General features: G+C 47.0%; 1 protein-coding gene across 1 annotated transcript in view; it reads right to left on the bottom strand.

Annotated features, from left to right (window-relative positions):
- The window catches only part of EDC4 (enhancer of mRNA decapping 4), a 38,957-nt gene extending 15,469 nt beyond the window's left edge, over positions 1–23,488 (bottom strand). Inside the window, exons 1-20 of the mRNA XM_074151744.1 lie at positions 23,384–23,488; positions 18,551–18,687; positions 17,335–17,446; positions 16,104–16,203; positions 14,340–14,529; positions 13,706–13,853; positions 13,074–13,178; positions 12,042–12,151; positions 11,414–11,497; positions 10,740–10,835; positions 9,598–9,700; positions 8,955–9,135; positions 6,036–6,108; positions 5,462–5,553; positions 4,619–4,815; positions 3,810–3,829; positions 2,658–2,670; positions 2,496–2,584; positions 1,550–1,703; positions 396–859 (exon numbers count right to left, since the gene is read on the bottom strand). Coding sequence (XP_074007845.1) covers positions 396–859; positions 1,550–1,703; positions 2,496–2,584; positions 2,658–2,670; positions 3,810–3,829; positions 4,619–4,815; positions 5,462–5,553; positions 6,036–6,108; positions 8,955–9,135; positions 9,598–9,700; positions 10,740–10,835; positions 11,414–11,497; positions 12,042–12,151; positions 13,074–13,178; positions 13,706–13,853; positions 14,340–14,529; positions 16,104–16,203; positions 17,335–17,446; positions 18,551–18,687; positions 23,384–23,488 — 2,573 coding nt within the window. The remainder of the gene's footprint in view (positions 1–395; positions 860–1,549; positions 1,704–2,495; positions 2,585–2,657; positions 2,671–3,809; positions 3,830–4,618; positions 4,816–5,461; positions 5,554–6,035; positions 6,109–8,954; positions 9,136–9,597; positions 9,701–10,739; positions 10,836–11,413; positions 11,498–12,041; positions 12,152–13,073; positions 13,179–13,705; positions 13,854–14,339; positions 14,530–16,103; positions 16,204–17,334; positions 17,447–18,550; positions 18,688–23,383) is intronic.
- Between the last annotated feature and the right edge of the window lie 1,907 nt (positions 23,489–25,395).

Genomic DNA, 25,395 nt, shown 5'->3' with positions numbered 1-25,395 from the left:
AGCCATCAGAATGGAGACTCTTTCCTGAGGCAGCATCCTCAGGTGCGGAGGCTTGTACTGGTTTTATTTCCAGAGTACAAAAAAAAATATCCCATCTCAAGTCTCCGTTCCCAGGTGAACATGAAGGCAAATAAATTAGACTTTTCACCTTCTTAAGAGAGATCCTTTATGCTGCAAGGGCTATGAGAGCACGAATTGTTAGAGCTGGCCTAGGAAGTGCAGGACACTGCATACACAGACCAGGCACAAAGGAAGGTTGAATCATTGGATCCTTTAAGGAAAGGGTGGGATGGAGAACTGTTCTGGTTTAAACACAATATAAGAGCTTTACACCAAGTTAGCAATTTGGCAAGTGCAAATAAATTGCCCTAAGCAAGACAAACTGAAGTGATTACCTGTCTGCCATGCTGTTCCTGGTTTCTCTGGTTATATCAGGAGCTGCCGGCCACGGCTGACTCACAGCACTGTCAGAAGATGCATTTTCCTGAGTTAAAGCAGTCTCCAGTAATGATGGAGCATTCAGTCTGTCCACCTCCACTGGAGGCATGTCCAAAGAGTGGTGGCTGTGCTCGGAACTGTGCCGGTTCCTTGGAGACAGTAAATGCAAGGCCGAGGCAGCGGATGCCATGCTGTCTGCGTGGTGACTGGGCTCCAGGACCTCTGCAGGGAGCCCAGACGGAGCTGCCGCAAAGCTGCGCTGCAAGGTCTCGGAAGCAATCTCTGGGATATCTTGGGACATGGCTGTGGAAGCAGAGGAAATGACGTCTGGAGAGCGCTCACGGGTGGGAGAAGCCTGGGGCACCACCAAGGGCTCCACCTCCTGCAGTTCCAGCGCTAGAGAGGGGTTTCCTGGTGCGACCTGAATACAAAAATCAAACAAAAGCCATCAGAGTAATGTGGAGACAACTTGAAAACTCCTGGTACTTTACACCAACCACCTCTGGAAACAGCCGGCTGTATCCTTTCCTCCCATGATCCCTGTGCTCACAATCTGTTCAGTAGATGGAGAAGGGCCCCAAAACTTGCAATGGACTCTTAGCTGAGCTGACACCACACTTAACACAATGCTAGTTTGAACACACTATCTAAAGAAAACGGAGCACCAGTTCTACCTCACTGCTCTGCTCCAGGATCCCTTCTCTTTGAGGGAAAAAGTTAACTTTAACATTGAACATCTCCTGGACTGAAAGTTTATTTCAATTTCAAGATTTGGTCATAGTCTGTTTTACATAACACCTGGAAAGAAAGATTTAGGAATAGGAAATGATTGTTTCAGACCTGTAAGACCAGCAAGGAGGAAGAAACCTTTCCAGGTAGCACTGTCTCCTAACACAAACCATTTCGAATCATTATGATAGTGACAGCACAAGCTAGAGCTGTCTCTAGTTTTCAGAGACGTGCTGGTTTATACCAAGGTCAGTTCTAGTAACACGGGTAAACCTGGCTGCAGATCTGTGCCCCCAGAGGGCAGCCGCTGGCCCTGTTATTAACACAGAGAGAGGTCCCTTGGCCACCAGGAGAAGGAAGGGAAGAGCATTTGGAGCCTTACTGGAACAGGTGCCTTTGGTGTCAACTTGTCGGGGAGGCCTGGGATAAGAACCGAATGGCTCCTAGGGCTCGTCTGGAGACTGCTGCTACTGCTACTCAGCGTGAGGCTGGTGTCCAGCTGCATCTTGGGGCTCACAGTCAAGTCTTCCGATGGCCTGCACAAATCAGAGACGCAAACAAATCAAGCAGGCCAACCTAACTATACAGATCTGCATCCACAGACTCAAGCCGAGGAGATGGCATCCACAGACTCAAGCCGAGGAGCCCAACCCAAACTTTGCTAGTGTTCTCCAAGCCCTTGCTCCTTCCACTGTGGTCATTCACTCACTGTCAACTACCACCTGCATCTCCTAGTCCCCACACAGCCCAAAAAGAGACCGGGTGGGAACAAAAAAAAAAAAAAAAAACCACAAAGAGGAGCATCACAATCTCTTAGAATTCGAGATGTCAACGAGAGAAGGGACCTATTGTATCTTCAGTTCACACTGTACGGAGTTTAGGGAGAAACAGGACACTATGGAATAGGTCTTTGTCCTTTCCCAGCCCCCAGAAGGGAAGTTTTCCCCTGTTATGCAGCCCAACCCACCTCATCACTAGTAAGATTTTCTAACAGTCCCAATTATCCTCTTGTCCTTGGTGGCTGCAGCGTTCTCTTACCTGTAAACAACGACAGCCCTTTGGGAGAAGCATGTAAAGCAACAAAACTGAGAAGCAATAAGAGAATCCCTATGAGGCACAAACGAAATACTATTGTTGGCCCCTTGATGACAACAGGCACGCTCCAAGCTGCACCAGAGGTGCAAACAGTTGCCCATGTAGGGACTCAGGCCAATTTCTAACTCTGGTTACGATCTCCTCTCCTACAAGACATGCTACAGCTCTGCGTCACCCTGAAGGACAGTATCAGTTCAGCTGCAGATGTATTATTTAACACACGTGCTATTTACCTGGGCATAGAGGCATCCGTGACAGAAGTGCTACTCATGGCTGTGACTGCCGTCAGGGAACTGACGCTGCTGCCAGGAGATACAGCAATCTGTAAGAAAATACACAGTGGTCAGGATGTGACAGGAGAGTCCAACAGCAGAACTGGACCTGAGAATGCTGGCTCCAGAAGAACTCCTTTGGCAAAGGGCAAATAGAAAAAAAATAGGACAAGCTCTATTGCCAGGGTGTTCAGGTGCTGGTCAAAGGTAAGCCCAATACATACTCATCATGTGGGCCATGACTGCTTTTATTGAGCAATTGCTCTCCCAAAACAAAGCGTCATTCCGCAGGGCTCAGCACCAGATCCCCATTGTGTTCTTTGAGCTAGACTTGTCAAGCTCTGCTGCCCCTAGCGAGGTCAGAGCCTGTGCTGGGTTTAGGCCCTGCACTGCTGACAGATGGAAGGAAAACACTCCAACACAGAAGAAGAAGTACTGCTCATCCAGCCAGATGACTAACAGTGAAGAGCACGGGTGTACAAGCTGGCCCCCAGCGCTGCTTTTGGCTACCAAGAAACACCCATAGAGAATACCAACATCAGCACACAAATACTCAGCTGGGAAAGCAGCTTTGGCCAAGCTTCTTGCACTTGACACTGCTTATGGCAGAGAGCAGAGATTGAGCTAAACAACTTCTCTTCTCCCTTGGGACACTATTGCATTGGGAAGGCTACCCATCCTCAGGCACAAAATTAACTTCTACACTCAGCAACTTTCTAGCAACATCAAAACCTTTAGGAGGAGTTTATTCTTTCCTCCTCAAGCTGTTGCTGGAGTGGCACTCTCTCATCAGTCAGATCAGCACTAACTCCATTTCTGCACATCTCCAAGGTGTGGTGACAACGAGACCTTCCTCCCCTGGAGGAGGATCCCTGCCTTTGGATGGGCATGTGAAACGCTGCTCACAAGCACTCTCCTCTGTGCCTGCGAGAACCACACCAGCATGGCAAATAACTGCTGACAGCCCATTTTGCACGGGGACGCAGAGAAAACACAAACACCGCAGCTCCTCACTAGGACAATCCACACCTTGTAATTATATTGCAGACCACTTTAAAAAAGGATGAACTTTTTAAAAATGCTTGTTAATGAATGTCTACTCCCATTCTAAAAAGCAAATGGAGAAAACTACAGAGTCACAAATTCAGTACGGGGGCATGAAAGCAGGTTATAAAGCAAGAATATCTGAATGGGTTTAAGACAAACTAACATGACACTTGGATGAAGAATGGTGAAGAAACAGTGAGCTCCTGCACTTCTGCTTGTTGGCATAACCCAGAAGGGGCAGCAAAAATCTGTACAGTCAGACAGATGCATGCTGCCAGTGCCAGGCAGCCTCTAGAAATGCCCGGCCGGACCCCAAGGTGTGTGACACAGCATTGTTGGCCATGCACAGGTTCATGTTTTCTAAATGTTCCATCAGAGCTCCACTGCAGAGTAAATGCTTCCTTATGGCTCTTCACCACGACACTCTGCTATCCTTTGCAGAGATCACCAAACCCCAAGGAACACCTCACATGCTTCCTGATACCAAAATCCCTGGCACAAACGCAGCAGACTCGCTTTCTGTGGAGGTTAAGCTCTGCTGAGATAGATTCAAAAAAAAAAAAAACACCCCAAGCTACTAGATCGACGATTTGCAGATCTCATGCAGATGTTACAGTCCCATCTACCTGGCTGATCATTTCAGACATGCATTTCCCCAGCATCCCGTCAGACAGGATATGCAGAGATGGCATATTTTCTTCTATTATAGTTATATCACAACGCCAAACAGCATGTGCAAACCAGTCTCCCAGCTTAGATACAGTTATTTATCAAATCTGTATTTCTACACAACACAGCTACATCAGCAGTTTTGCAGCTAAACACAGCACTTGCAACACAAGCTTAGCCCAGTGTAGCATTTTAGATGTGCCAACACGTCTTTACTCAGTCTGGTTACATGGACAGAGTTTCCTGTGTGCTCTGCATTCAGCTAGCATGGCCCATGAGAGTCATCGCGGCTGAGAAAAAGTTCCCAAAAGTATCAAAATCCAAACCCACCCCTTGTACCATCAGTAACAGTGCTGTTCTCGGGTTACCTGTTGAAGAGATGTACTCGGTGTCATGAACGCATCTGGAGTCATCAGCTTAGGCTTGGCATCGTTTGAGAGAGAGAGGAAGTCTGCTGGGACGGGCAGGTCAGCAATGCGCCGCAGGTCTGGCTGAGAGCCATGCACCGAGCCTTTTTCAGATCCCAGCCCTTCTGCACTTAGATCAGCCATGTGGTCTGGAAAGGCTTCCAAGGAAGAAATGCAAATCAATTTACCGGAACTTCTCCCAAAAGCGAAAGCTTTAATTCCACAAAGTGTGAAGTTATGCCATCGCCTGCCATACTGGATTCCAAAAGAACAAACGAAAGCCCTGCAACATCCCAATCAAAGCTAAGGACAAGGCAAATCCCATGTTATGCTCACTCTTTGTAGGTTACACAGTAGATGTTATCAGGTTTTGATAATAAGAGATCCAAGTCTCTTTTCTTCTCTAAATGCAAGGCCAGTTCAACACCCACATCCCAGAATGGTGAATGAATTGAGAAGAGGATGCTACACACAGCCCAGTCCCCTCTGCTCCCAAAGCTCTCCTGTCACCCTGATCTCTTCCACCTGACAAGAGACAAACATCAAGTTCTGGCACAAGTGCCAAATCACCTGGAAAGGTGAACTCAAGCGTGCACCAAGCGTTAGCGCTACTAACCTAACATGCTCTATACTCACAGCAGGCTCTAAACAAGTGGCCCCCTTCAATAGTCCATACTCAGAATCCTTTATGCAATCACACCACTCCATTACAAAGATGTACCCAAAGCTGCCCTCCTGCTGCCCCCACCCCCCCAACAACTTTCAAAGGCTCAGCAACACTGAACGTTGACTTCACACACTCACCAAATTCTTCGTGAGAGCTGTGGGAAGGCATGGATGCAGTCATGTCAGGGCTATGAAGAGGCTGGAACCTAATCTGCACATCCTGTAGGGCCCTGAAAAAAACCAACCAACCAAACAGGAATCTCTGATTAGTTTATGAATCACCGAGAGAAGTCTAAGGCTTAGATTTCTCTTCATGGAACCGATACCCTCGGAATACGCTTTAGTGCTTTCCCTTGGAATACGTCTTAGTGCTTTCTGCCTGTGAGAGAAGCAGAAGCCGATCCTCATCCCGCCATGTCACCCAGTTCTGGAGCCCAGGGTATACGAGAGACCTTTCCTAGCACTTAACGCGTGAGCACAATTCTTAAGTCACCGCATACTCACGGCAACAAAAATACTAGCTTGCAACAGCATCGTGCAGGGCTACTTCTTGCTAAGGCCATACAGAACACACAACAGCTAGAAGTTTCTATAGGTCCAAGTAGATTTGGTTATGAGCAAAAGGAGCTGGTCAGCTAAATTTCTATAGGTCAGTGCAGGCTTAGGATGGCCGCAGACAGCTGCCCGTGGTACCTGCCCTGCACGTACTCACTTGGTGTGCACACAGAAGAGTTTTATCAGCACGCCTGCTGCTGATTCCACAGCCCCGGCTCCCTGAGCACCTTCTGTAAACGAGACAAAAGTAAAATATGAAGCTGGATAGAAACTGCAGACAAAAGTACTAGAAAAACATCACAGCAGATGAACCGGCAGGAGAGAACCAGCACGATACAGCTTCATCACTTCTCCACTTCAGAGGCGGATTCGCCCTGTTAAGGGAAAGTATATCCTACACTCCCTTTACTTTGTAACGTGAGAGCAATCAAATTTGCTCTACTCCAGCCAAATAAGCCTCAAGGAAGGGGAAAAAAAAAAAAAAAAAAAAAAAAAAAGATACCTCACTAGCTAAGTCTGGAACTGCCAGTCAGCCAGGGACTTGTTCTGGCTGTTGAAGTGACTGGTTAGATATATTTTAAGACAGACACACTAGCTTATATCATACACAAGTTCAGACTAGGGTTTAACAATCCTTCCTGGCTGTAAACGACCGTCGTTACGAAGAGCTCTGCCGGCACTGACAACATTCACCCAGCGCCTGTATCGCTCTCACTGCTAAGAAAGCTAAGGAGGCCGAGTAGAAAAGATAAACCTAATTCCCCATTAAAAAAAAATAGTAAATGTCCTAATCATGTGAGCACCGGTCAGGGACCTGAAGTTTCGGTCCCAGCCTGCTCCTGACCTGCTACATGTATCAGTCATTTTTACTTCTGCATTTCAGAGCAATATTGCCACAATATTTCAGAGCAATATTTCAGCCACAAACATTGTCAACAACATGAATTAAGTATCATGTACAATAATAAGCATAGGGAAGCACCCCATTCAGCTGTACTGACAGTCCAGGAATCTTGCTAACAGGAAATATGTTGACGTTATTCAAAGCATCTTTCCAAATTTTACTAACAGAGAGGCAGGAGATCAGGAGCAAGCCAAGAGTTGAAGAGAGGCAGTGTGACGATGTGCTCTCCCTGTTTTTCCCTTTTTTCTCCTCCCACCCCGGCTCCTGCTCAGGCCATGGCCACCATGGCCATCACAACATCAGTTGCGATAAGTTGCACCTGGATTTTGGGGGAAGGTTGGCAACCCAGCCAAAACACTGTCTGGAGTGGGGACCTAGATATTTTGTTCCCATGAGAATATGACTATAGGTCAATTATCTCACTCTATAAATAGCAGACAGCCCCAGAGCCCTTGAAGCTCTCCTGTATGGCAGCGGCTGCACTCCAGGATCTCCCCTTTTGTGGGGACGCTCGCTTAAGGTTCTACTCCTCGAGGCCGAGAGATTCCTTGCCGCAACAGATTCTCAGTAAGCGACTAATAGCATGCTAAACTTCGAAATCTTAGCTAAGTAATGTAAAGGATTGATTGCGCATATATAATCCTTTAGACCTAAACCGCTGACCAAGTCTGGGACTTGGATTGGATCCAGCCGCACCCGGACTCCTCTCTGAGGAGTTTAGAAAGCCAGGGGGTCCTTTCTGAACCTCGTGACTCAACGGGAGGGTCTCGCTGACAGCTTGTCTGACCCTGTCCTCTCTGCAGTAAATAACAGAGTGTGCCTTGACATTGAATCTCGTAAAACACTGTCATGTTTACTACTAATTTTGTTAAATCACTGTTTCACCTTAATAAATATTTCACTATTTCTCTCTTACAAGTGAAGTTAATCACTCTGCCCGCGACAGGCAGTAACCAAGAAACGCCTGCATGGGACAGTTCTCCACAGGATTCACTACCATGTTCATTACAGTGACAGCCAGAAGAACATATCTCGTGTGTTTCTCTGAAGACTCTCCTCTAAAAGAGAGTTCTTGGTTCATTTCTGTTGCAAGAAGCTTTGTGGTTTGGGATAGACCTTCCAGACACAATGGAGATGAATCCCACCCTTTCCTTCAACTCACGTACCGTCCTCACATCTGCCACAGCTCAGGCACAATTCAGAAACAACCAATTAGTTTCTCGGATCCTGTGCTCACACCTCTGATGTTTAATTACATGGAGTTTACTCAAACAAGCAGTCACAGAAATACATCCTGCCAGTTCTTCCAGGAACCCTCTTGCTCCTGCGAGCCTGCAGCAAACTGTGCTAGAGGAGGTTGTCCCCTTGCTTTCTGCTGGGGGCAATGACACTACCTGATCACATCCTGACTCAGATAACGAACAGCTAGTCTTGTACCTTAATCAAAGTTTCATCTGCACTCGCTTCAGCCCTGGAATGCTTTTTTAATAACAGTAACACCTCAGAGGAATTCCTGAGTGGTTTCTGAGTGGTAAGGTGCGATGGCTACAATCTGGGTTGGGAGATTCATGTTCACATCAGGAAGATTTTCTTTAGGAAGGGCTGCAGCCCTGGGACAGGGTACCAGAGCAGAGACAAGTGTCATGTTTGGGGCCTTCAACATGCAACTAGATGAAGCCGTAAAGTGGCCTGATCTGCCATGAGCAATAGCCCTGCTTCAAGCATCAGGTTGGACCAGAGACCTCCAGAGGTCCCTTGCAACCAGCTCTACTGTGTTTCCCTGAAGTATTGTAGCTGCACAGGAGGTAAGAGAAAAACAATCATAGAATCGTTATGATTGAAAGATACCTTTAAGATCATCAAGTCCAACCATTAACCCAGCACTGTCAAGTTACCACTAACCCACGTCCCTCAGCATCACATCTGCCTGTCTTTTAGATACCTCCAGGGATGGCGATTACACCATTTCCCTGGGCAGCCTGTTCAAAAGCTTGACAACCCTTTTCGTGAAGAAATTTTTCCTAATATCCATCCTAAACCTCCCCTGGCACAAATTGAGGCCGTTTCCTCTCATCCTATCGCTTGTTACTTGGGAGAAGAGACTAGCCTTCCATGAGAAAGTCAGAACAGAAATTCTTATCCCACAGCAGCCGAATTCTCTTTGTCACCTACCTACACTCAAGTTGTCATTTTCCTCTTCTGCTGGGAGCACTTCGGTGTGCCTTAACCGACAGCGGCTCACCGCCTGGATGCCAAAGCTTAGGACCGGGTGGGTGAGGAGGAACTCTGAGATGGAGCTGAAGTAAGCTTTGCCCTCCTCTTGGTTCTGCATCAGCTCCATCACATACAACACCTGGAAGAATCAGAAATAGAAAGTCACTGGGCTTTCAGAGCAGACCATGAGTAAGTGTGTGTGGACTACAAAGCCTGGCACCTGAACTGGATTTGGAACAATGGAAATAACAGGAGGAATAGAGCCTGGGCCACTTAAATTTGAAACAGAACACCCAAGGGAGCCACATAAAGCACATTCCTATCGGAGTCAATGCCGATCAGGAACTCAATCCTACTGTGCCCAACATAGGTGTCTCCAAACGAGAACTTTACTTTAGGGTGAAAAATAATCCTTAACACTCCTTAGGATTAATCAGCTGAATTGTTACTATTTGTCATCTTGCAGTGAAATAGCTGAGGCCAACCTCTGCATTTTTAGCTATTAACGTGCAAATCCTAGACCTGGGCAGCAGAACCAGTCAGGCCATTTCCCCTTCTGTCTGCATTACCCACACAGCCAGCAATAAAACGAACCACCTACTTTTCTCTGCACATCGCTCAGTATCAGATATTCAGCAGAGAGGTCCAGGCAGACTTTCAGGCTGGGAAGAATACTCATGGAGCTGAAGATGTCAGGAGAAAAGCTAGATCCACAAATAAGAGGTGCAGAAAGCAAGGTAGATTAGCACAACCAGAATGACTGCTGTGAAACTGCATTAGTTTGCAAAAACCCAACAACTTCAGGAGTTTACAGCCTTGTTACAGTGCATCCACCCACCAGAACAAAAACATCATTGCAGAAGTTAGTGTGTCACCTGCAAGACTTCAGCGGGGAGACCACACTGTAGGATCTAGATTCTGAACATTTAAATGACAGGTGACAATCTGTCATTACTTAACGTGTTCCATACTTATAGGAGGACAAGAATCAAGGCTACAGATTAAAAAACAAAAACCCACTAAACCAAAATAACCCTTCTATAGGTTTTGGACCTTCTGTGGTATGAGGTGGAAAAAACAGCACTCAGCTGTACGCCATATTCTTCTCATTTTAAGAGAGCGATTAAGAAGTGGCCTTACACGTGCATGTGATCAAAGAGGCCACGATCCATCAGCAGAAAAGGAGAACCAGGGAACATAAGCTGAGTGAAGGGATGGACTAAAGCAGAATTTGAACTTCCAGACTCATGTGGCTCAGCAAGTAAGTCTTGTGTAATTGCTTAAGCTCTGTCAACATAGCAGCTTCTCATTATTTAAATCAGAAAAAGCAGTAATAGGAAAATATCCTAGATTGGTTATTGAGTACCTAGTATTTTTACAGAAGAAAGCACTCAAGGTGTACAATTTTGGAATGCCTCTCCTCGTGCTACAGATATGTCTATGCTCTGCAGAGCAAAGCGAAGACAACAGGTCTTGGTAGCACCAAGGAGACTGTGTAAAAGGATCAACCTCCCCTGCCTTGCCAAAGCTTGACCTGGCAGTCTGTCACAGCCCTGAGAGCTTCCAACAGACAGGTCAGACTGGCAAAGGAGGAGGCTCTAACTGGGGTTGGAGGAGACTCCTCTGGAGATTCAGGATCACCTTTGCAAAGTAAGTATACCCGGAAATTTAGAGCTTTGGTACGATCCATTGCTCATCAAAGTAAATCCAACTCTTCAGGGAAGTCAGCACGTCAACACCTACCGGACAGTTTGCAGACACGTCCAAGACACAGTGCACCACATCTTCAGTTCTCTGTTCTGATCCGCTCCTGTGATGAGAAATCTCCAGAAGGGAACCCTGCAGCCACAACAGAATTAAGTCCTCTTTAAGAAGAGCTGGTCCTTCCCATAAAGACATTACACAGAAAAGTTCCTCATGAGCTGCCTGTAGCTGATTTTGCCCAACAGTATCTTAAAATTCCTAGAAAAATCTCTGCTTCCGAGACAGATTAGAAACCATTATAGCTCTCAAGAACCCTAAGTCCACAACTGACTGAAGAAAGAATAAAAATTAAAAAACAAAAAGTTAGTTTTTAATCAACTGCAGTAGAAATCTGGAGGATAACAGGCCAGTTAAAACTGACCATACCAGAAACCTGAAAAGACTCATCAATTTAGAATTTTCATTGCTTTCGTGGAATTGACACTAGAATTAAGGTCACTTTATACTGTGGTCCAGAGCCTTATTTATTTCTCTCTCCATCACTAGAAAACTGACAGCAAAGAGGACAGGACTTGCTCATGCCACCACGCTGATTTTTTTTTTTATTTATTTTTTTTTTTTCCTTTTTACACAATGCAGTTACAAGGAACCCTCCAAAGGCAGAGTTAGAAGACACTACTAAACTTCGTCCAAGTACAGGACTGGGGACTTACTCTGGGTCTTGTTTTTTATGGTTGTCACAGAAGAGCAGGCAGGAAAGAGGCCTCCCATCATGGGGCTTCCACTCATGAAGACACCTAGGAAAGAATCAGAAAAGATCGAGTGTGCAGGGAGTGGTAAATAAGGAATATATAAGGTGGGCTCTGAACACATTAGCCCTTGTGCAAAGACAGCAGCCACCAAGTGTTATCAGCTTGTAGCTGTCTACAGGCCTATACAAAATAAAAATATCGGAGCCCATACAGCCATAGATGGACAAAAAAAATAATAAATAGTCTGGCGTCTTAACAAGGGCACAATACATGAAAGAAGTCAACATCAAGAAGAAAAGCTCAGAGCAGTTTTCTGCATTTACAGGGACAGTGCAGAAGAGTTTGACTCTTGTTTGAACTCCTGCTCCCAGCACAGCTCTTCACGTTTTTCTTAAGTTCACCAAACCCCGAGTATGTGTGATATTCACAATCCAACTCTTCTGCAACAAATTACTTTACAAACATTCACCCTATATCTTTAGAATGTCCTGAGAATGACCTCTGCAGGTAATTCTGTAACAAGGAAATTCTCCCAGACAAAATGCTGCTCTCTGTTCCGAGATCCTTCATTTTCTAACTCTCCATTTACCTTGGCTCGTCTTGCCCCTCAATGTAGATCTGCCAGAATTTGACAAAACCATCATGGCTTGCTGTGGCCAACACAGTTCCATCTGGAGAAAGTGCTCCCTCGCTCAGACACTAAACAGAGACGGGACAAAAGACACAGAAAAGTGATTTTATAGTTCTTCATGGAGAAAGAGTACTCTCTTCAAACAGGAATTCAACTAGCAGGCTGACAGTACAGGAGGTCAGAGTGATTTCTAACAGACATGTCACCAGGCAATTTTGCCCTTCATAGAAGAATTGACAGGACTTTTTCTTTGTAATAATAATAATAATAATTAACAACGATCTTTTCCAGACAGTAAACTTAAGTACAATGGATTGTGCTGCTACTGTTCTTACTGTTACTCTTGTTATGAACGGAGCTCATTTGGTTTTGGGATGTTCTGGCTTTTCACAATCGTTATAGGTGAAACAATTATGACTGTAAAACAAAGTCATACAACTACTTTATCATCATCCTGTCTAAGAAGTGAGACTGGACTCTTTCCAGTTGTTTATTTTAGATTCAAAATATCGCCTGCTGGATACTCAGCTGCAGTGCCAGTCCACTGTACTCACAGATATAACCGTACTCATTAGGGAAATCATAGAAGAATAAAGATGACGTCGGGCTTAATTTCCCCCTTCTCATCCGTCAGTAAGCCACTGCAGTGTAGAGTGTTCCATTTACCAGGAGATACAACAAAAGAGTTGAAATACAGCCCAGGTTGTCAAACAGGCCCTTGGAAGTACAGATGAGTTTTTTCAAGAGGCTTTTTCAAAGCAAATGACTACACATTCACCTTGGCTCTTTAAACAAAGGTTACGTACCGATAGTGTGTGTATGCAGCCAGCAGGTTGTGGGTGATCGTGTGGATGGGTAAGAAACTGGGGATTTTACAGCCAATTGTCCTAAGAACTGCAGCTCCTGAGACACTCTAACCCAAAGAAAACCTGAGTGATCCGTAGCGATCACCTGCGCAATGGCAGTAAAGAAAGCAAAACAGGTTTATACCGTGCTGTGGCCTTTCACTACGATGAAGCCTTCTTTGATGTTGGGCACTTCCACTGGCCAGGAGCTGTTGTTTGTTCGAATAATGTCCAAATCCCATACCTCTGCCTAGAAAACAAACATGTGGGCACACAGCTTTATTTCTGTAACTACTGGTCTGATCCATTGGAGAATTTCTTAATCCTCATCTTATGTCCTGACATACCAGCCAATGGCAAGCATGTGACATAAACCTTCCCATTTCCACCCAATGTGGCCAGGAGATGCTTTCCTAGCACCTAGCTATACATAAGAAGAGGGACCTGCTCTTGGCAGTTGTGGTTGTGGCTCACTGAGACCCCTCCCCTGGGCACTGGCTCACCCTGAACAGATGGGTGATGCCTCTGGCCCTCCACACTGTCTCTAGTGGTCCTCGCCATTTGATGGTTGGAAGTTATCACCTTCCATCCTCCTGAGGCCCAGGGAAAGAGCATGACCTCAGAACAAAGGAATCCCACATCTCATATGATGGGAGGATCCTCAGTAGGGACCAGAAAGAATCCTTTACAACTCTAGCCCTATTGGGTCTTTCCTTCATTAGCTTCTCTCCCTCTAGTGATAATAAGGTCAATGTTTCAAAAGTAGGGTTTCCTTACCCTGTCCTCATGCAACAACGCCAACGTCTGACTTCCCTCTTCACCGCTCTCCTCATTATCATCCGGGATGAAAGGGCACCAGATGATCCTTCGAGAGGTGTTCAGCGGGGTATTGTCAGGTCGCTTGATGTTAACCAAGATCTCCTCTCTGATCATCACGGTTAAGAAACATAACATTCTGGCTGCGTTACTAATAGTCAGAATAACCTATTCAGGTTTGCTCCTCTGCTAAACACTATTAAATCTCAAGATTTTTTGGATCACTGTGATTCAAAAAGAAACCAGGTAAAAGGACTCTGCTAAGAAAGCAGACAAGCTAGTGTTTCTCCACTGTCAGAAGAGGTTAAGCTTACAAAAGTTAATAGAGTCTCATCATTTTCTCTCGCAGACAGGGACAGGATAAGCACAAGAGGAGGACGCACACACATCAATGTACAATCCATGCAACTGCCAATGGACAGATTAAATCATTTCAGTCAGCATCGAAACACTACCACAGGAAGACAGAAAAGCTACCGTGTTGCCCTGGGCTGAATGCTCTAGGAAAGGCTAGGAAATAACTTGCAATTTTGAGGCTGCAGTCACATCTAACCGTTACGCAAAGACTGATACAAGGGGTATTTTGACAAGATACTGGATTTTTTCTTTGTCCATGGCCAGGCGCCAGACAAAAAGGTTGCCAGCCTCATCCAGGCATGCCAGCTGGTTGGAGTTGAGGTGAGCAAAAGCCAGGTCTGCCACACCGCCCGTGAATCCTTTCAGCAAGGTCCGCTCAGCAGTGCTGACGCTCAGCACCCGCACCATAGCAGAGCCGTTACTGGCAACTGCGGAGAAGACAGAGGGAGAAGACACCATTTATGCCTGTGGTTTCCCCACAGAACTGCCTTTGCTTCCACCCATCAGCATTTCCAGCACCCATCCTGTCATCAGCACACCGAAAACCCACATCAATAAATACCACGTTAACCCCTTCAAGAAAATACCACGTTAACCCCTTCAAGACCCAAGGTACATGCACAAATATTGACTGCACTGTTCAGCTTTGGGGCAGAAGACCGGAATGGCAGCATCAAGGAGGACTTTGCCCGCTTTGTAAGGGGCAGCCTAATTCCCCGTATCTTCTACAATTTCTTGAGCACCTCAAATTCTAAGTGGCCCTACTTAAAAAGTCAACAGAATTTGACTTCTCATGATTCCCAGGATTATTCTCATGAAAGATACCTTCATTAAATGCAAGGCCTAAATCTTTATTCCAGGCTGATGACAAAGCTACCAAACCTCCCAGAGTGACCTCTAGTGACAGTGAATTAATTTTAATTGCAATTTCATTTTCAGTAACTAGAAAAAAGGAGTCACCGAGAGGCAGGTAGCTCAAATACATCTTCTGTAAGGGAAATGCAAAAAGCATAAACACTCACCTGGCAAAAAAGCACTGCTTTTTGGTTTGCATGACTGAAAACAACATGCTTTAGAGCATGTACCTACCAAGCAAAGTTTCCAACTTCCCTATTTCAGACAAAAATTCACTATAATGTGAGCAGTTTTATGGAGACCCTGTTGTTTCCACCTCTTGATGCCAAGCCAACCCTAGCAGGCCACTCAGCTTCCCATAGTGTTATTGCACCCAGCTTTAATACTTTAAAAAAAGGTGAGATGCCTTAAAGTTGCTCTAAAATAACCTCAGCTGGGAAAAAACACAGAAACAGAATAATGGACTTCATAAAAGGCCAGACAAACTGATGGGTGATAGACCTAGGAAGAAAGCGAAGAGCTGATGGAGCCCCAAACACTGTGTGGTTATACGGAGCAGAAAGAGACACTGCAGATGACTTAGTGTTCATTTGTTTCATGTGTTGGGAAACAATCTTTCCCTGTGTTGTTCTGCTTTTCTCTTCCTTCCTACTGCAAAACACTGCATTCGTATTGCTCTTTGGCTCCTCTAAATTTAGCCTTAAACTCAACTCTAAATTTACGCAAGCAAATCCATCACAAACATTTATCTGCTCAAATTACCATGGGGCTGTTTCTGTGCTTAGCTACAGAGAAGCTTGTTTAGTGCAGAAATATTTAATTAGAGGAGTAATCTGAACATCAGTTTGCTGTCTAGTGAAACCAATGTAATCCTTCAACTTTTCCTCCATCCCCAGAGTCCTTCTCTTTATTTCTAATTTCAGAAAAGCTTTCCCTCTCTGTAGAAACTCTCCCGCACCACCAACTCTTCCCTCCCCCATAGCTCCAGCTTCACTTATCTTCCTGCTACAACAGCACCCTGACCCACGTATTACAAGATGTGTTTCAATTATTGCCAGTTACCTTCTTCTGATGCAAACTTTGCCTCTTTTAGAGATACACAGAGCAAAAGAATATAAATCACATCCCAGACAAGATGGTATCTCACCTCTAATGGCGTAAGCCAGGTAAGAGTTTGAAACAGCTATCAGATTGCCATAATAGTACTTCTGCTCCCAGTCATATCTAGCAACAGGCTGTATTTTCACCTGCTCAGGAGAAAGAAAACAAAACATGAGAAATGGCTGGAATTAACTTTTCCCCGGAACAAACCTGCTAAATACACAATTTTCTCTAGGGAAGATCTGTAATGCTTAATAGGAAACTGTTAGAAGCGGCGGTTGGAAAAAAGAATTGCACATTGAACGCCAGGTAGCAGAGCCCTGAACACGCAAAGTTCTGGAGGCTGATGAACGTTGCCTTCCATTGCAAGGAGGAGGGCAACTCACTGAACTCGTCATGCTGCAGAACAACACTTGACCCTGCACCTACAGCAAAGCAGCCTTTCCCTCTTTATTAGCACTGTCTCTGGATTCCCATCTCTTGGAAACTTTTTTGAAATACAGAAACACATTTGCTGCATGGACTCTTGCTGTTTAGTTTCAATACTGCTTTCCAAGAAACTGAGAGTCCTGGTCTTATTTGATAAGCATTGTCTTTGCAAGCAAAGAACTAAGAAATACTGTCAAAGTTAAGGCAGTGATCCTCCCTTTCATTTTTATCTTCAGTATTATCTATGAAAAACAGTAACAACATAGTAGAGTATTCACTTACAATCTCTGAGATCCTTTAATTCATTGCATGTCAAGGAACAAAATGATACAATACGGAAAAGTGCCAAGAGGATGAAGACCAGAGCTCGCTCTCCTAATTATTGGCATTTGTTCTGAGCATGTCTTGGTACTGAGTTACAGCACTAGTTCTGATCTCAGTGTATTGGTTTTCATCTCCAATCTGCTAGGTGGAGCCCTCGGCAGGACTGAGGCTAACAAACTATCAAACCCAATCCGCGCTCCACAGCGAAGACCTTCCAGTGAAGAAACAATCAGCAGGAAAAGCTTGATTGTGAAGGAAGTCACTTTTCCAGGAACCTACAGCTTAGATTATGGACTTACTCCTGAAAATTAGAGGATAACTTGGCCAGACTCTGCAATAACAGTAACAACTGCTTACAAGGTACCACTCCAATCTCCCCTGCCTTGTTAAGCACTTTGACACATTTATACGTAATTACAAGCTCCTATAACACAGGACAGAAGACAGTATTTTCTATTTAAAATATCCAAGCATGAGTTGATGTGACCAAAAGAGACAGAACTATGCTTTCTCTTGCTCCTTACCTTGTTACTCCCTCTGGCCTTACTGGTGATGCTGGAATCGCTGCTGGCCACTATCTCCACATCTTTTGCTGATATCACTAAGCAAGTGGAGCTGTCATCACCGGAAAGGCAGCTTTGAGGAAAAAAAAAAAAAAGGGGGAAAAAAATATATCAGACAGTACTCCACAGAAAGAGAACAGAGGTCAGATATTTGCTATTCATAATTTTAACAACAATGCAGGAGTGTCTGTTCATCTAGGAGGTCCGAGCTGAACAACTGCAAACAGAAACTACTTGCAGTTAAAAGTCTCCCTTTCCCATGTGCCACAGGTTTGAGAGAGCTAAACACCAGCTTTATTCCGCTTAAAAACCTCCAGTCAGTTTGACTTGAGCACAGACCTACATTTGGTTAAAGCACCCAACACTGGAAGGTGCAAAGAGACCAAAGCCAACCAGTTGAGCCTCATCAACAACAGTGCACACCGCTCATGGTTCTCACAGCACCCTCTCTCAAAACTATGAGCAGAGAATCCAAACCAAAGCTATTGACATGAGCTCTGATGTTAAGAGTCAGCAGATGAAGCCAAGCATTACACTAATTACAGTGATGTGGATTCATAATTGTGGATTTGTATTATTACTCCCATGACAAATCCACAGTATTCCATATGCATGTGTTCTCTCACATATAAGCATTAAAAACCACACGCACTGTCCAAACCAGACCGATATATGCACAACTCAGCAAAGAGGTGGGTAGAAATCTAGCTCAGGATCATTTGTCCTGTTTTAAGTTATGTGGAGAGAAAGACTTCGACAAGTGCAAGGTCCACCACACTGCAAACTGGTATAAGTTACCTCTCGGGTAACTTGGGTCCCTGAAAGAGTCCAGCTGGATGTCTACATGAGAACTCCAAATTTCACTCAGAGCCCTACTAATTTATCTCCATCTTTACTTACAATGTCCACCATGTGACCAGTCCTGCTCCCCTTCTCTCTGTACAGCTCTGCCCATATTCTTCAGCTCCTGAGCAGCAAGGATGGCAGGCTCCATGCATCAGCCTCACAAAAGCTACAAAAACCTCTGACCAACAGCACGGACTCACAATTGTCAACTGAACTCAACGTAAAACTCACTATCAGATTCCCAGCATGCTTGGCCAGGCTCACCAGAACTAGTTTTTAACCATTTTCTATTCGCACTCAGCCTTTTTTTTTTTTTTGAAAAAAAACTTACATGACTTGCTTGTCCTGCAGGGCTCCCAGAGAAATGCTGCGATGCACTGGCTTGGTCAAAGAAGGTCCATCTCCGGGCACGATGGGATCAGGCACCAGCAGCCCATTTAGGTCACCGTTATACGAATTTGATGGTCTCTGGTTCTCATTCACTGAACCTAGGGAAAAGGACAACCAACTGTGCACAATGTCCACTCAAAAGTATCTTCACTGAGTGAAATACACTACCTTCAGATGTTTTTTGTCTGTTCTACTGGTCTATCAGGTAGAGTATGTTTAATTAGCTGGAAAAAGTATTCTTCTCCAAAAAGGATGTGTAAGAAACCTTCCACAGGAAACTTACCTTCCACAGGAAACTTACCTCTACCTCCACACAAACGAGTGAAGTTATAGCTCTTTTCTTACACAAGCAATCCCAGCAGACCAGAAAAACACCAAAGAACGGGTACGAGGAACTTACCAGGTTCAAGGAGCAAATAGTCCTGGATCAGAAAGACTAAACTGGTATCAGATTTACTAAATCTAGTGCCAGACCAAAGGGTTCTTGAAGGGTCATTTCTAACCCTCGTGCCTGCAGAGAGATCTCTCAAGCCCAGCAATACAGTCGTCAGCTGCAACATTTGGGGGTGGCTGTACTATATTTATTACTTTCCAAAACTGGCTTCTGACTGAGACCTGACCTCAAAGTCCAGTGTTTGAGTAACTGAGCTATGAAACTGGGGCAGCTGCACCTATGGGATTCCCTTATTTTCCCCTTGGTCAACTAGTCACATAGAAGTTTACAGCACCCAGAGCTTCAGGAGTGCACGTGCCCTGACTTTGTATATTTGGCCAAGCACAAGCTGCCCGGTGGCCTCCATACCTTCTGAAGGCCTTTAGAAGGGGAGAGATGTAACGGGGGGTGAAGGAGACTCTTCTGTTTCACCAGCAAGGTACACAGTTGACGATGATCCCCACTGGAGAGGAAGCCCGCTCCATCCGCACTTACACATCAACACACCAAAGCCAGAGCCTTCTGTCTCGGCACAATCCTTGCTTGAAATTTTCACTGGTTTGGAAAACTGAAATTTCATATACTGTTGCCAGGTAACAACTGCAACTCAGCTCCTGCAAAATGGCTGCTCCTGGGACCAGAAGCTCCACTGTTACTGGCACACGTAAAAACCTAAACATAAGCGTGGGCAAGAGGCATGTCCTCTGAAAGCCCAGCAAGCTTTGTTACCACGCAGGCTTTAACGCACCGGGATGAGCACCACTGCCTACAGAAATAACTGTGACCATTTTTCATACACCAGCAGAATATTTAAAACTTGCCTGTAACTAAATTAGCAGCTATGCTGTGGGCACAGAAAGCCCGTGCAGGCAAAGGGCATCCCAACGCACAGCCCATTTGGGCGCTCGCCTCAGTTTACCTGCCCTGCATGAAGAACACAGCAGCGGCACTCACACGGCACAGGGAAAATTCAGCCCAGGGAATGGGATCCTGCAGCCACCGAACACTTGTGCTGCACTCACTGAATTTCACTGAATTTTTAGAGTTGGAAGGGACCATAGAGATCATCTAGTCCAACTCCCCTGCTGAAGCAGGATTGCCTAGAGCATGTAGAGCATGCCTAGAGCACTCGTTGTTGGAAGATTAAGATATGTCCCTTATTCCTATAGCACATGATGGGTGCTTGTCCACTGGAAGCAACTTCCATCAACTGCAATTTATCCTTTGCGACCGAAAGCAGGAAAATACCCACTATAGAACAAGCATCCAGGCTGCCAGAGAAAGACGATAGAGTCTTTGCTCTATTTGCAGCATCAGGAATGTCTCAAGTAAGTGTATCTGCTCTCTTACGGACAGCAGGACAGTGACGTTCACTCCGTGAGAAAGGGAAGGAGGAAACACTCCCCAGAGGCTGTCGGGCACAAGAACAGCACACGGAAGTTGAAGAATGGGGCTGAGCCCATCACTGTCTCAGTGGGGTCACAAGCACAGGGGCTGCCTGCACACAGTCCTGAAGGCATAAAAGGGAAGAGGCTGTGTCTAGTAGGTATGCAAACAAAATGAAATATTAACCTAGACTAGGACTGTCCTTCAAAGCGAAAGAAGTGGGGTTGTACTCGTTACCTTTTTAGAGTGGGTAAGCAGGAGCAATCAGAGCTGAGACACTGAACTCTTCCTGCTCACACCATCACCTGTACCAGGAGATGTGGCTTTTACTGAACAGAACACTCCCCTGATAGATGTCAGACGAGCAGGGTGAGCCCACGTAACTCACGGTTACCAGCAGAGATTTCGGATAGATCTCAGGAAGAAATTCTTTGCTGTGAGGGTGGCGAGAGCCTGGCCCAGGTTGCCTAGAGAAGCTGTGGCTGCCCCATCCCTGGAGGGCTTCAAGGCCAGGTTGGAGGGGGCTTGGAGCAACCTGGTCTGGTGGGAAGTGTCCCTGCCCAGGGCAGGGGGTGGCACTGGATGGCCTCTAAGGTCCCTTCCAACCCAAACCATTCTGTGACTCTATGATTCAGCAGTGATTGCAGGATTCTGCCCACAACCCCTGCAGTGACTGTACTCCACAGCACACTGGCAGCACACTCCCTCTCTATGTGGCCCAGCTGGGAGGTCCATGGTTTGATCGTGCAGCTCCCCCTTGCTGAGGGCATGGCATAAAAAAAGGGGCAAGGGCTATTGAAGCAGTGGATGATGTTTGCCGAAACTGAGAGAAAACTGTGTCAAGAGAGACTGGGGTAGTGAATTGCATTTTCACGATCACTGAAACCAACAGGACTAGAGGAATGTTGTGATAGTTGTAAACTCTTTAGAGCAGAGAGCGTTTCTTGTCACCCGCCTGGACAAAACACAGAATAACAAAACACTGCTCATAGCAACGTGCACCCAGTACTGCAAAACTTTCCTAGTGGTAATAACCATGGAAAGCAGTTACACCAGTCTCTGCTGGGTATTAAAATCTGAAAGTGAAACCCAGGGTAAAACAGAAACTCAAACTAGAGAGGTCTTTGACCACAGCAACTTTATACCAGACAAGACTGGCCCTACACATACAATTCATGAGGCTGCTTTGATTCTCTTAAAAAAGCCTTGAAGAATCCCCCAGTTTCCTTTTCCTCTGACTTCCTAACAGGATTTTCAGAGGCTTTCGGTTAACAGACAAGTACTCTTGCTCTTCACTTATATTATGTCCCGTTCTTTCAAGTCTACTTGCTACTACCCAGGCAGTGACTTCTGCTGAGATCAACCACAGGTTCTTTATGGCTTGACTTACTGTCCATTTGCTCCTTTTCCTCTCAACTGCCTTCTTGTGCGCTAGAGTTCACAGACAAGGCATAAAGACAATGAACAGGAAAGAAGAAAAACAGAAAGATATAAGCCATACTCAGTAAATAACTCCTTTGCGTCAACCAGCAAGAGAAGCGGCTGCAGGGAAAAGTCAAGTCACCTTGAGAGAACAGAAACAACTCCAACCATTTCCCCATCATGACGTATCCTTTTAGGTCTGAAATTGCCATGAAATGAGTGTCCCCCACCCCTGTCCCGAGTTCTCCTTTCAGTCTTTCAAGTACAGAGTGCTGCACTGTGAAGGAAAAAATGTATTTTCTTATAAGAATTATAATCCAGGAGCACCCAAGTGCTCCAGAAACAACAGAAACTACTTCAAGTAATGAGAAGTTTCTCTGTGGGTAGTAAAAGTAACAACGCTGGCTTCCTATAGATTTGCTCATCACCCCATGTGCCTCTACACCCCTCCCACAACAACCCTGCATCCAACCACTCATCCTTTCAGCCAAGCAAAAGGCAGCACATGTGGCAGTTGCTTTGGAGGTAGCACGTTTGTACTGACTCTCAGGACACTTGAAAGCTAACATATTCCTGCCTTTTCCTCAAAAGAAGCACAACACAGGCATACATTCTGTCCTCTACCCAGAAGTTAAGGTTTTATTTGCAAAAAATTCACAAAATACTCTGCTTTCAGACCTCATCAGGTTTGAGGATAGCTCCAGGGAGACCTTACAGTGGTCTTCCAGTACCTAAAGGGGCTCCAGGAAAAGATGGAGAGGGACTTCTTACAAGAGCATATAGTGATAGGACGAGGGGGAAGGGTTTGACACTGGAAGAGGGGAGATGGAGATGCGAACTCAGGAAGAAATTCTTTGCTGTGAGGGTGGTGAGAGCCTGGCCCAGGTTGCCCAGAGAAGCTGTGGCTGCCCCATCCCTGGAGGGCTTCAAGGCCAGGTTGGAGGGGGCTTGGAGCAACCTGGTCTGGTGGGAGGTGTCCCTGCCCAGGGCAGGGGGTAGCACTGGGGGGGCTTTAAGGTCCCTTCCAGCCCAAACCTTAGCCCAAATTCTATGATTCTAAAGCACAGATATGAGAGGCCTGAGAGCCCCTTCTCCTGAGCCCAAGTATCCCGAACGTGGGATGGAGACTCAGGCAAGGAGGCGCGTGGTGTTCTGTTCCCGGCAGCGATACCTCTCGGGTAAGAGGAACCCAGAGACCCGCAGCAGCAGCGAGCTCTGGATCCCAACTGCTCCTTCTCTGCTCCGCGACAAGAGTCCCCTCCCGTGAGCGGGGGTCCCTCCCGGCTCCTCTCCTCACCCGGCGGGTGCACCCGTCCCCGGGCAGGGCCGACCGGAACCCCCCTCGCCCCGGAGCCGGCGGAGGGCGATGCCAGCGGCGCCCCGAGGGAGACGGGCCAAGCCCTGGGGGACGAGGGGGAGAGGGGGTCGCCTCACGGAGGCACCCGCTGAGGAGGGTCCGGCAGCCCCGGCCCAGGACGGAGCCCTGTGCGACGGCCCCGCCCCGGCCCGGCCCGGCCAGGCCCCGCCACCGGCGGCCTCCCTCAGTCCCGGCCCCTCACCTGCCGGCCGGTCCAGCTTGAGGATGTCCCGCAGGTGCTGGGTCGCGTCCTCGATGTCGATGCTGGAGGAGGAGGCCATGGGGCCCGGCCCGCTTCCCACCGCCGCCCGCACAACCGCCACCGCGCTACCCCGGCCTGGCCCGCCGCTCACGCTTCCGCCTCCGGTCCGGGCCTGCTGCGCCGGGCGGAAACCGCCGCCGGGACGGAGGGTTCCGGGCGCGGAGGGGGCGGAGCCCGACCGGCAGCGGGCGGCAGGGCCAGGACCGGCGGCACCGGCCCCCTCCCCCTCCTCCCCGCGGGGCCGGAACCCCCCCGCCGGGCCGCCAGCCCGGGCCCTGAGGGGGCGCCGGCAGCCGCAGGGGCCGGGGCTCATCTTGTGGGTGACACCCCCGGCGTTACGGCCGGTGTGAGCTCCCGCTGGGGCCGGAACCGTGAGGGGAGAACTGAAGTCTCACCAGTAACGGGTGTTTGGGGGGTAAAATACCGTCAGGCAGCTCCCGGCCCCCCCTCTCCCGCCGGCTCTCCACACGGGAGGCACCGGGGCTCCGTCTCACAGGGGCAGTCAGCGCGGGTACAAAACCCCAGAGTTTAGAGAGCAGCAGAACCATTCACATAGATCGGGCCTAAAAAGTGTTTCGACAATATTAAGCAATGCTGATTTAGAAACTCTGGTGTTTGTCTCCACCAGGAGCGAAGGGCTGCGTGGAGGAAGGCAGGGAAAGGAGCCCCAGAAAGATCTACGTGACCCAATTTCAGGGGATAACTGCTTTGAACTTTCGAGGGCCTAAAAGAATCTCATTTTAGATAGTTTTTAAACTAACACCCGCCACATGTATCATTCCTTGAACCGGACTTTTAAAGCAAGCTCTCTCTTGGCTCATTGAGCTCGTTATTCAAAGGAGGACCCCAGCCTCGCAGAGCAGATCCTTCTGCAGAGCGAGGTTCACCAGCCAGACCTGCTCTCGGGTGCCCTCTCCTCTGCCAAGCTTCCTCCAGAGCCAGAGCTGCAGCAGAAGGATCCTTGCTTAGCGGTGACCGCGCAAAATGAACGAGTGTCCTACCGCAAGAGCTAATCTCTTCAAGCCATTAATTTTGAGCGTGACTTCGGTAGCATAGAAGCAGCGTCAGGAGAACAGCCCCGCGTTCGACACAGGGAATATCGGAGAGCGCTGCAACACCAAACAGGAGGGCCCCAACGTCAGCTGCTGAGAAAGCTCCGTACAATTCAAACGCCAAAGCAGCCGGATTTGGAACTGACGAGCTTGAGCACAGCCCATCCCGGGCTTTCCTGAAAAGCCTCAAGAGGAGAAACGCCAAGTTTATGCACTTCGAAAGCCCGGTGAGGTGTGCTAAAGCATTGAAAACTAGGGCCTAATGGTTTAAGTCAGGTCTGAAGGTAAAGTGAATAGGATTCCGCTCCTGCACCATGTTCTGTGCCGGGAAGGTTAATTTAATAAAATTCCTTCCCTGGTGGAATATCGCCACCTCCTGGGGGGAAGATAAGATGACAGCCAACCACACCGTAAAAACCCCCACAGCAAAGGCACTACCAACCAGCTCAAGTTGTAACGAGGGGATGCGAGAATCATAGAGTGGTTTGGGTTGGAAGGAACCTTAAAGATCACTGAGATCCAACCCCCCTGCCATGGGCAGGAGAAGGACAACACAGAGCAGCATCTGGCCTGGGCTCTAGGCTACAAACTCCAGGAGGACGCTGCTGGATTGACATCCTGACTGTCTGCCTATGAAGAAAATAACAGCATCCTGTTCAGCTTTGAGGGTGAAACATAATGGATTGACTACAGGCTGCCACGAGTGTTGTCATCCTTGTGTAATTATTTAAGGCATTTGCTTTGGGAAAACACAAGAGCTGGGAACTAACCTGTCAATGTTAAAGACCGAGCTAGAAGTCTCTGTTATAAAAGCTGCTGAGAAAAAGGGGGAGAGAGTCGTACGGCCAAAGGCATACCTGAACTGCCTTCAGCA

Source organism: Numenius arquata, chromosome 8, assembly GCF_964106895.1.
Source record: "Numenius arquata chromosome 8, bNumArq3.hap1.1, whole genome shotgun sequence".
Taxonomy (NCBI): Eukaryota; Metazoa; Chordata; class Aves; order Charadriiformes; family Scolopacidae; genus Numenius; species Numenius arquata.
Note: the sequence above shows the minus strand (reverse complement) of the source record. Positions and strands in the feature narration are given on the sequence as shown.